The sequence below is a fragment of the Pseudonaja textilis genome, chromosome 1 (genome assembly GCF_049901715.1).
Source record: "Pseudonaja textilis isolate UNSWEBS1 chromosome 1, rPseTex1.2, whole genome shotgun sequence".
NCBI lineage: Eukaryota > Metazoa > Chordata > Lepidosauria > Squamata > Elapidae > Pseudonaja > Pseudonaja textilis.
The window spans coordinates 22,628,953-22,640,645 of NC_141990.1; the positions used below are offsets into that span (position 1 = coordinate 22,628,953).

General features: G+C 38.5%; 1 protein-coding gene across 1 annotated transcript; it reads left to right on the forward strand.

The window, feature by feature from the left end:
• The first annotated feature begins 366 nt into the window (after window positions 1-366).
• LOC113441527 (C-C motif chemokine 8-like) lies at window positions 367-3,718 on the forward strand. The gene is made up of 3 exons (XM_026708572.2): window positions 367-525; window positions 1,980-2,082; window positions 2,728-3,718. The coding sequence occupies exons 1-3, from the start codon at window positions 450-452 to the stop codon at window positions 2,813-2,815; spliced, it is 267 nt and encodes an 88-aa protein (XP_026564357.1). The 5' UTR covers window positions 367-449; the 3' UTR covers window positions 2,816-3,718.
• Window positions 3,719-11,693: the final 7,975 nt, after the last annotated feature.

The window sequence follows — 11,693 nt, forward strand, 5'->3', positions numbered from 1 at the left end:
GTGAGATATCTGAGTGAGACCACACCTCTGAGGGACCCTGCTTGATTTCCTACTTCCTTGCTCCTCACCCTCTCACCCTTTGCCAGACAAAGCTCTCCTGCTCATCTAGCACCAATTTTCCCCCTGCTAGGAATGTTATTTCCAGAATCCCTGGCTCAGATGGCTTACCCACCACCCACTTTGCAAAGTTAGAGGAAGGCTGCAAATTCCCTTTTTCTCTGGCAACATTTGCTTCCTCTTTCATCCAGAGAACTGACGGTGGCAGATTTTTTTACTGTTATGTCATCATTTCTCAGATATGATCTGTGGATTTTATTTCCAGCAAATCTCCACCCTCTCCACAACCAATCTATATAAACACGAGAAATTCTGCCTCTCAGCATGGAACTAAGGAGGTGCACAAGCTACCCCAACTACTATTGCTTATCTCATTTGATCCAAGAGCAAAGATGAACAGCTCCCTGGCTACCCTCGCCGTCTTCCTGGTTGCTGCTATGTTCCTATCCCAAGCTCAGGCTCAGTTCGGTAAGACTGATTTTTCTTTTTTTTCAGCATCCCACCTGCATTCTGAGGGTGGTTAGGTGGCTCATGGTTAAAATGCTGGACTTGCCGGCTGAAAAGCCAGTAGCTTAGGTTCGAGACCTGAGCACCAAGTGATGGGTTGAGCTCCCACCCTTGCTGCAGCTGTTGCCAACCTACTGGTTTGAGAGCATGCAAATGCTAGTAAATAAATAGGTATCACTTTGGTGGGAAGGTAATAGCACTCTTTGATGTCATGTTGGCCACATGACTGCGGAAATGTCTTCAGACAGTGCTAGCTCAATAGCTTTGAAATGGAGATGAGTACCACCCCTATAGTTGGCAATGACTAGCAGAGTAAAATCCTCAGGGGCTCCTTTACCTTTTACCTACATGCATAGTTATAACCCTTGCCATCTTGGAATGGGTTCTAGGTTTTGTCCAACCATCTCTCCTGAAAGTGCTGGTCATGCAACAAACAACAAGGATAGTTAGGGACAGCAAATGCTGCTCAGAGTGTAAGTACAACCCCATTTGAAAAGGGAAGCTCTGTAGAAGAATTAAACCATTTGTTTGAGCTGAATTCTAGATGAGAAGGAGAGCTCAGCACCCTATCCCATCCTTCAGAAGATGTATGTGGAGAGAATGAACTCTTCCTTTCAGATTTCAAAAGAGGATAGGGTGGATGGATATATATAACATTTGTCCTTTTTACTCTGAAATGTTTTTATAATCATCATAAGCCATTTATTTCAAGGATTTGGGGGGAATACAGTATCAGTTGTATTAATGCATGCAGAAAAATTATTTTCCATATTGAACATTGTCTATTGAGTGGACAAAAGGAAAGTGGATTCCCTATGTAACAGAAATTCTTCTCCAAAATAAGCTTATTTTCCTCTAGTGCCAGGTAGAATTTTTAGGAGTTAGTGTTTTGGGGCTCACATAGTCACTATTTAGCTGCAATAGATACATACTAGTAAGAATCCATTCTATTGCGAAGGAAGGAAAGAAAGAAGGGATTCTGCCTGAGTGAGACAATTCTTGCATTCTTAATTTCTGCACAAATTATTGTTGAATTTGCCTCTGAAATTTTCACAGCTAGAAGTAAAATACAAATCTCCACTTCTAGTTCTGCATCAAAGCACATTGTTTAAAAGACTTTGGGCCAGTCATTCTGCCACAGTTCAATCTATCTCTAGGGCTGTTTTTGTGGACAATATAAGAGGATGAAGCATTAGCTATGTATGCTACCTTGAGTTGTACAAAATAAGGTTGGATATAAATCTAATAAAAATAATATGCTCCATGGTAAGGTCAGTCCAGGGAAAGTCTGCCCATATTATATGAGGGGAATGGTAAATATTCTAAACTAGTAAGTAAGAAATTCAGGTTCAAGACTCAATGATTGGGGAAGGGAAACCATTAAAATAACACAACTCTCTTTTCCTGTCTTTCAGATCCCAAGCGCTGTTGTTTTGACTACGTAAAGAAGCCTATTCCACAAAGGAACTTGAGGTCCTTTGAACGCACAAATGCCAGGTGTTCCATGCAAGCTGTCGTGTAAGTACTAAAACAAAATCTATCAACTCCTAAGTGATTCCTGAATATGTTAAATGCGATGTTGGCTGCCCTTGAAACGTCTAGTATCTTTTGTGTGACCTTTATGGAAAAGTGCACCAGCCATAATCATTTCCCTATATTGACTTTATGTGAAATTAATTTAAATGTAAAATTAGTTGCAGTCCTCATGGATAGGCATTCCTACCCAACATATCACAATGAGGCCAGAGAGTCAGAAAAAAAAATCTATTCATTTTTTGCAATAAACATTAATAAAGAGGTTGGGGTTTCAATTGCAAGGCCCTTGGCTGCTATGTTGATTTATTTGTCACCCCCCCCGCAGATATTCTTATACCAAAATCTAAAGTTATTTCCCTCTTGAAAGGGCCTGTGTGCAGGTTTAATTCAATACTTCGATTCACAATTTTCAGACAAATCAGTCCTTTAGCATAAATTATTGAAAGATTTCGTGGACATCTGTCCATGAACCCCCTTTCATGAAACCAGTTTGGGAATAGGAGTCTCTTGAGGGTGACTGATGGGAGAGGCTCTGCCCCCTTGAAAGCTAAGTGTGGTGCCAATTGTAGAGAATTGCTTTCTTTCCAGCTTGTGATTAAAATATGCATGTATATCTTTCCTCTGCAGATTTATCACACATGTGAATCGGCAGATGTGTGCAGATCCCAATGCACAATGGGTCCAGGATCGTATAAAATATTTGTCCCAAAACTGACAACGTCCCACCTCCTTCATATTACCTGGAGAAGCCCCAAGAAGTCAAAGCTTTTAAAATGCTTCGGATGTGGGAAAAAAGAACATGCGTGACTCTTATTCTGACCTTGCACACTCCTAACTTAAACTTCATTGATGGAAGATGAAATAATATATATGTAATAATGTTCATGTAATGTATTTAAATTATGGGCAAATATGTATTTTATATTATTATTTGAAAAATATTTGACGGAAACATAATGTATGAATAAATCTCAGGGTTGCGAAATCCATACATGCCTCTGCTTGTCTATATCTGACATCTTTTCCGAGATCTCCTTCAGGTTACACAACAATTCTTAGTTCATTGAAAGATTGATTAGGACTGTCTGGGTTCTGGCTCTTCTCCTTCCCTGAGAGAGGGGATCCATCTGCTTCTGCACCATCATTCATAACATCCCTCCTTTTCAGACTTGAAAGATTGATGCCAAGACTAGACAGGAAACACAGTGAGATGAACTGATTTTACTTTATTGTAAAGTTCCATTAACAAAATCTTAAAAATCTGAACGTATCTTTCTCTCCCATCCCCTTATACCGTCTAAGGAACTAGGGATGGTCCGTCCCGAGTCTCCTGTCCTACTCACATTCCTGCTGCAGGCTAAATTGCCTGTTATCTGCCTCTGTCTGCCCTGACTCCCAAGGTCATTCCCACAAAGGCCATTATACCCTCCGTTGACGGTGCTGCTGGTGCACGGGAACTTATGAGACAGGGAAGTAGCAGCATGCAAAGTGGAGATACTCTGTATTCAGAGTAAAGCTTTCAAAAATAACGTGGAAGTAGGAGTGAAAGCTATTTTTTTAAAGTTTTTATTTGTTTTTAAAAACAAACATAAACAAACAAAACATAAAAACATCAAGCCATTTTCCATATGTATACATAAAGTGTGCTGATTGGTTTACAAATTGTTTTGTGCTTCCATTTCGTAGTCTTCAATTTCAATTACATTGCATATAATCTCACATTTTCAACCAAAATTAAATACCTTAGTATCATTATTAATCAATTATTTGACTATACTTTTATTCATTCATGTTTTACAAGATAATCATAATTTACTTAGCTTGTTTTATAATAGTTCGTGTTATCATCCCAAATCTTTCTAATATTGTCTTTTAATCTTCTCCCAGTTAACCACAGAGACTCCCATATATAATGTCTTCTAAAATACCCCTGTGTTCCTTTATACCATAAAAAAGCATGCCACCCCAACAACAGGTCATGTCCTTCTAATGTCAACAATCTAGTATTTCTTAGTGTTATCCATTCCTTAACCCACATCAGATTTGTAGCTTGATAATATAACCCCCAATTAGGCAAACCAAATCCTCCTCTAATTCTAGCATCTTGCAAGAGTTTTAACTTTATTCTCGCTTTCTTACCTTGCCATATATATTTCAACACAATTTTATTTAAATCTTCAAAGTAATCTTTTCCAAGCCTATTTGGAATTGTTTGAAACAAATATAAAATTCTGGGTAATATATTCATCTTGATTGTTGAAATTCTCCCTATTAGTGACAGTTGTAAATTTTCCCATTTCGCCAGATCTAGCGCTATCTGCTGTTTAAGTTTGATATAATTATTCTCTTTTAGTTTACTACATCTTGCTGTCAAATATATCCCCAAGTACTTGATCTTATTTGTGACCTGAATTTTCAATAGGTCTGCCAGTTCTTCCTTTTGTCTTAATAGCATATACTTTCTCAAGATCTCTGTCTTATCTTTATTTATTTTCAAACCAGCTACCTTTCCATATCTTTTCTATCAATTTTGGTGCTGTTTCTAGAGGGTCTTCTAAGATGAAAATCAGATCATCTGCAAATGCTTGCAGCTTAAATTCTTCCTTTTTGATTTTCAAAATCAAAGTGAAAGCTATTGAAACCATCCATTGGGGATATTTCTTTTGTCTGTTCGTTATAATCACATTAAGACGTGGCTCCATTCTAAAATGGCTTCACTCTTGTTGGTTTTCTCTTCATTTCCAGCACTCTTATTCTTAAAAAACCCCACCTTATTCTGCTGTTTATGTGGTTGTACGCAGTAAGGATTGTGATGTGAGCAGGATGCTGCTTTAACATTGAAGACTTGCAGGTTTTCTCTGTCTGCAAGGAAGAGATAAGGAAAGGGGGAATGGTTGTTTACAAGTAATCAAGAGCTTACTTATCACAAACAGCATCTTAGTCCAGGTGACAAGAAACCTGGGAAAGGGTGTTTAAAGTTATTTAAAGTGACTGTACCTTAATTAACTCAGTATAAATGATAATAGGTCATTCCAAGATTTAGCATGTAGCCAAGGCCAGCATTAAAGACACTTTGATGAAATCTATAGTTGATCTTGCACAGCTGCTTGGGGCTTGGCTGTCTTCCTGCACTATTAACACAAGTATCAACCATGTGGCATTGTAACTAATACAGGTGGGAGTTTCTGCAGATCTGGGATTTCCAACATGAAAGCATGTGGTTATTACCACCCCTGCTTCATGGATAGGAACTCTTTTCTTTTAAAATATGCCACTTAATCTGTGCATAACACTGTAATTTAAACATCATTGGACTGATCTGTGCAGATGTGAAACAGCTTGTGTGAACCTGAGGTCAGGTTCTGTTTTTATAATGCTTAAATCTGCCTGTGTTATTCTGTAGACTAGGCTCACATTACTATAATTACTAGGATATTTTGAAACAGATCCTTTAACGATACTGTTATGGATATTTTATGGGGCATTTGCTATTGACTTTTGGTTAACAGTCCACAATTCTCTCTTTCCTTCTTTTTCATTTTAACACATAATTTTTATTAAAACTTTTAAACAAAAAATAGAAGTAAATTAATAGAAAGTAACAGAGAAAAAGAAATCAAAGAAAAAACAAAAAGGGCAATAAAAAGAAAACTTAAAGATAGAAAAAGTCATAAGCACAGATATATTTTAACCTCTCTGTAAATTTACATCATTTTACAAAACTCTTCCTTTCCTGGACTGAGGAAAGGACAGGCCCAAAGTGACCCATTCTCAGGGAAGCAAGAAACTAGGCCTTTCTAGTCCAGCATTGACGATTACATAGACTGCTGTCATTCCAAGTGTACGTAGAAAAACACAGTGTCACACTTATCATTTCCCTCAAAGGACACTTGTTCTTACAAACCTATTTGGGCATGCTTGTGTTAAGATAACCTTTATTGACACTTTTCTGTGTAAACACTGGCACACATTGAAATTCTGATGCCCGCTCTCAAAAGTGGTGTGCGTGTGTGTGTGTGACTGTGTGTGTACCGGTATACATACATATACATAATTGCAGTCTATTTTGAATACATAGAAGAGTTTAGAAATTATTAAATTTGTATTTAAATTAAATAAATAAGAGTCTGGGAAATATTAAGCAAGGTTAAAGTAATCAGTATTTGCTTCACCTTTTCTTTTTTTAAAGAACACTAAGGGGAATTCCTCTATTGAATTTCATTCTCTTGTTTCCTCTCTGCATGACTCTAAAAAACCACTAGTCTTGCCACATGCTACTCAGATGAGCCTCCCTATACAAAATAAATAAAAAACCATGAGTCAAATGAGGTTATGGACACAGCAGGAGAAAATATGCACAAAATACTTTTATTAAGGAGAGGCAGACAGCCAGCACATCATCTAGCACCTCATTATGACATCCAAATGACTAGCAGCAATCTTTGGAGTGGAAATTGATGATCCTGTTCTCACCCCATTGAAAACAAAATGATTATGTCATGCTGACTTTTAGCAATCGCATTGCTAGATCTTCTTCAGCACAATTTGCCCCAATATGGTTCTTCAGGATTCCCAATGATGCAGCTAACAATGGACTTGGAGGTTTCCTAGATTTAAAAACTTGGAATACTGCTTCCAGGGCAAAAGTGTTAGATTGAAAACTACTGTCAGGCCCTTGAGTAGTTGTACTGGTCAGTTAACAGATAACAGATAATCAGAGTTGGAAGCGACCTTGAGAGTCATCTAGTCCAACCCCCCACCCAAGCAGGAGACCCTACACCATTTCTGACAGATGGCAGTCCAATCTCTTCTTCAAAGTCTCAAGTGATGGCGTTATAGACTTCTTAAATGGATCCTTCTCCTCTTTTAATTTGATGCACAAACACAGTGCTACAGGTAATCCTCAAGTTACAACCATTCATTTAATGACCACTGTTCAAGGCCACAATGCCACTGAAAAAAGTGACTTAAAACCAGTTCTCACGAACTATTGCAGCATCCCCATGGTCACACGATCAAAATTCAAGCACTTGTCAAATATGAGTGCATGGGATTAACATTTACAAACTTCCCAAGTGGCTTCCGACAAGCAATGCTAATGGGGGGGGGAACTGGATTTGCTTAATGACCATGTGATTTGCTTAACAAATATAGCAAAAAGGTCACAAAATGGTATGTCTCACTTAATCATTGCATTGCTTAGTGATACCCATTCCGATCCCAAATGTGGTTGTAAGTTCACAACTGGATGCATATGCATTGGAGAGGCAGTTTGGTGTGAATTCTAGTCCTGCTCCAAGTACAAAGCCATCTGCGTCACCCAAGGCTTGCTCTCAGCACTGGGAAGTAAGCAATGACAAATCACTTCCAAACTCAAATACAACAAACATCTTTCCTGAAGATATCATTGAAATAACCAGAGATGGCCATGGGTACAAACACAATGATGGCTCTGTGGCCCCAAAATTTTGTAGAGTTGTATGCAAAAATGAGTCCAGCAAACGCATATTCATTCATACAATAAATGCCATTGCAAAAAGCAATCCCAACCACAAAAAACTTCACTCAAGACCAGACTTATCCATACTGCAAAGAATCCACTCCTGTGAACTCTGCGCAGAACTCAAAAACTGTCTAGACAATGGAGAAAAGGACCTATACATTGACTACAGAGCTGATTGCATTAAAAGAAAGTCACATAACCCACAGCTCCGCATCCAACCCCACCCCATCCAATCCAACATCACTCAAAACTAGGCATGCACACCCCTAACTACCTCTATTCCAACCACAACTGGCCTTAAATTCAAGCTACTCAATGCAAGAAGCCTTGTAAATAAAATACCTGAGTTTCTCCTCTTACTAAATACGGCTAAATTCTACATTATATTTGTCTGTGAAACATGGCTCATCTGTGAACTATCCTTAAATATCACATTTCGATACTTACCATGTTACAGAGCACTTGATTATGACATCGAACATGTAAACAAGCTAAATACACTACTAACGTGGGCAGCATCCTGCCCACACGCTTTTGTCTTTCTTGGTGATTTCAATCTACCTCATATTGACTGGCCCCTAAATGAATGTACAACTGAACCCACACATGCAACCTTCTACAATGCAATAACAAATCTGGGACTAGAACAACTAGTACCCAACAACACTAGACTTAATAACTGCCTCGATCTCATCTTCTGCAATAGTTTGAATTTAATTTACGGAATTCAAATTAAAGAACCCTTTTCCAACAGTGACCACAACATTGTTGACTTTTGTCTCAACATACGTCCACACAAAAATAATCACAATGATAGAATCCCCAATTATAACTTCAAAAAAGGCAACTATGATCTTATAAACAACGATCTCTCATCCCTTGTTTGGCAATTTCTATTCTCTGAATGCAGAAGACCATTACAACATATTTTTACTTGAAGTCAAAAGCGTCATCAAACTATATGTACCATTAACAACTCCCAAAACCAGAAAAAACAAATTACCGAAAACAATAAGGAAGCTTCAATCCAAAAAGAAATCACTTTGGTGGAAAAACAAATCTGGTCACATTGTCAACTTCAAAAGCCGATACAAAAATTTATGCCACCAGATAAAAACTGAATGCACTGAATTATCACATTAAACAAGAAGAAAACCTTCTACACACCAATTCCACTTGGGCTTTCTGCAATTTTGTAAACAACAAACTAAAAGACTCAAGGTCCATCCCACCCCTGAAAGGACTTAACGGTAAAGACTGCAATGACGACACTATTAAAACCAACCTCTTTAACACATTCTTTGGCTCAGTATTTGTAAACAGCAATGGATCATGCCCAGTATTTCTTAGTCGAACCACAGACAACTACAATGATCTAATACATATCGATTTTACAGAAGACAATGTTTAAAAAGCACTACACAATCTAAAACCATCTCTATCTATTGGACAGGAGGGAATATCTGCCTACTTAAAAAAGCTACCCACTGCCATAGCCGAACCTCTAAGCATAATCTTTGAAAAATCTTTCAGGACCAGCTCCTTGCCAAAACTATGGTCACAAGCCACGGTCATCCCCATCTTCAAAAAGGGAGACCCCAGCCTAGTTGAAAATTACAGACCAATCTCTTTATGCTGCATCACGTGTAAAGTCATGGAATCAATTATTAACCAATCCATCATCCTCCACTTAGAAACAAACAACCTACTCTCTAATAAACAATTTGGTTTCAGGAAAAAACTATCCTGTAATCTGGAACTCTTACACTGCAAAAACATATGGACTACACAACTGGATCAGGGCAAAGCAATAGACAAAATTTACATAGACTTCTGTTAAGCCTTTGATTCAGTGGTACATGACAAACTACTCCTAAAAGTAAAATCTTATGGTATCTCTGGACACCTGCATAACTGGATAGAAGCATTCCTGTCAACAGACAACAAATGGTCAAAATTGGGAGTGCCCTATCAAATTCTGTACCTGTCAACAGTGGTGTTCCCCAAGACAGTGTTCTAGGACCAACTCTCTTCATACTCTAATAAATGACCTCTGTGATCATATTAAGAGCAACTGCGTTCTTTTCGCTGATGATGTAAAGCTATTCAACGCCACCAACAATACTGCTACCCTTCCAAAAGACCTTTACTATGTATCAGAATTGTCAAGCAAATGGCAACTTCAAATCTCAACAAATAAATGGTCTGTCTTACATATTGGCAAAAAAAAACAGAAAATAAAATACAAGCTGAATAGTCAAGATCTTGTTGATAATTCAAACTCTGTCAAGGATCTTGGAGTACTCATCTCAAATGAGCTAAGTGCTAGAGCTCACTGTAACCACATAGCCAAAAAGGCGTTAAGAGTTGTTAACCTAATCTTATGTAGCTTTTTCTCTGGTAATATTACACTAATAACTAGAGCATCCAAACATTTGCTAGACCAATACTCGAATACAGCTCATCAGTCCGGAACCCACATTACGTATCTGATATTAGCACAGTTGAGAAAGTCCAGAAATATTTCACAAAAAGAGTTCTCCACTCCTCTACTTGTTGCAGAATACCTTATGCCACCAGACTTGAAATTCTAGACCTAGAAAACCTAGAACTATGCTGCCTTCGGTCCAATCTAAATATAGTATATAAAATCATACATTGCAATGTCCTACCTGTCAATGAATACTTTGGCTTAACCATAACAACACAAGAGCAAACAATAGATACAAACTCAAGGTTAATTGCACCAAACTTGATTGCAGGAAATACGACTTCAGCAACAGGGTGGCCCAAAAACTTTAACCTTAGACTGTCTACTATTGACCTCACCCCTTCCCTAAGAGGTCTGTAGGGGTGTGTGCATAAGTGCACCAATGTGCCTACCATCCCTGTCCTATTGTTTCTTTTATATATTTTTTATTTTTCTTATATGTATCCATGTATTCATAACTATGTTTTTACTTATACCTATTATCTTGTAAGCAATTGACAAATAAAATAAATAAATAAATAAACATGTTACCAAAAGGAAACATGTTACGTCTAGGCAATTATCAGGAGCAAAGATCCACTGAAAGAGAGACATACCTCTTTCCCACATAAGCGACTATCTTATTTCCAAAACAGCCATGTTCAATTTCTTGGGCTGGCGGTTCATCAAGAGATGAATAATTAATAAGGGATAATCCTTTTCTACCTTGCTTGCTTCTTAAATATCTTTAAGTTATAAAAACAAACTGACAGAACAATAAATCACAACTTGCCTCCAGAAGTTGTAAATGCTCCAAACACTGGAAGCTTTTAAGAACAGATTGGATAACCACTTGTTGGAAATGGTATAGGGCAGGGCAAACTCGTGGCCCACTGGCTGGATGCGTCATGTGCTGGTTACGCCCACACCCAGTTTAGCGAAGGGTTTGGATTACATCATGCAACACTGTGACAATGCAAGTTTGACACCCCTGGTATAGGTCAGACATGGGCTACACATACTGTAACAACCAGTTCTCCTAGTGCAGAACCGAAAATGTGACAGCGTGTGCACGCCCCCTTCATGCAGCTTGTGCGTGGCTGCAAAAAGGGATTCCCTGCACACAGCAGCTGCGGTGAGTAGTGTGGGTGAGGCGCGGAAAGCACCTGGGCTGCGTGGGCGGGGAGAGCAAGCCAGATATATAGGGATAGCACCTGGGAGGGTAGGTGGGCCCAGCTGGTGGTCAGAACTAACAGTACGGGCGAGCCGGTCCGAATTAGCAGCAACCCATCACTGTATAGGGTTTCCTGATTCAACAGGGGTTGGATTAGAAGATTTCCAAGGCCCCTTCCAACGCTGTTATTCTATTCTGTTGTTCTGTTCTGTTGTTCTGTTTTATTCCATTAATTCTATTTCTATTTTTCTTTTCTATTCTATATTCTGTTCTGTTTATTGGAAACAGTAATCCCACTCTGCCATTCAATAAGCCAATGTTATTTTCCTTGATGCTGGAAACAGTAGGCTAAACCAACTTGTCAGAAATACAGGTCGTCCTTCACTTACAACAGTTCATTTAGTGACCGTTCAAAGTTGCAACAGCACCAAAGAAAGTGACTTATG

Coding starts and splice junctions, on each gene's coding strand:
- LOC113441527 (XM_026708572.2), top strand. CDS start 450: ATGAACAGCTCCCTGGCTACCCTCGCCGTCTTCCTGGTTGCTGCTATG. Junction 526..1,979: donor CCAAGCTCAGGCTCAGTTCG/GTAAGACTGATT, acceptor CCTGTCTTTCAG/ATCCCAAGCGCTGTTGTTTT. Junction 2,083..2,727: donor TGTTCCATGCAAGCTGTCGT/GTAAGTACTAAA, acceptor TTTCCTCTGCAG/ATTTATCACACATGTGAATC.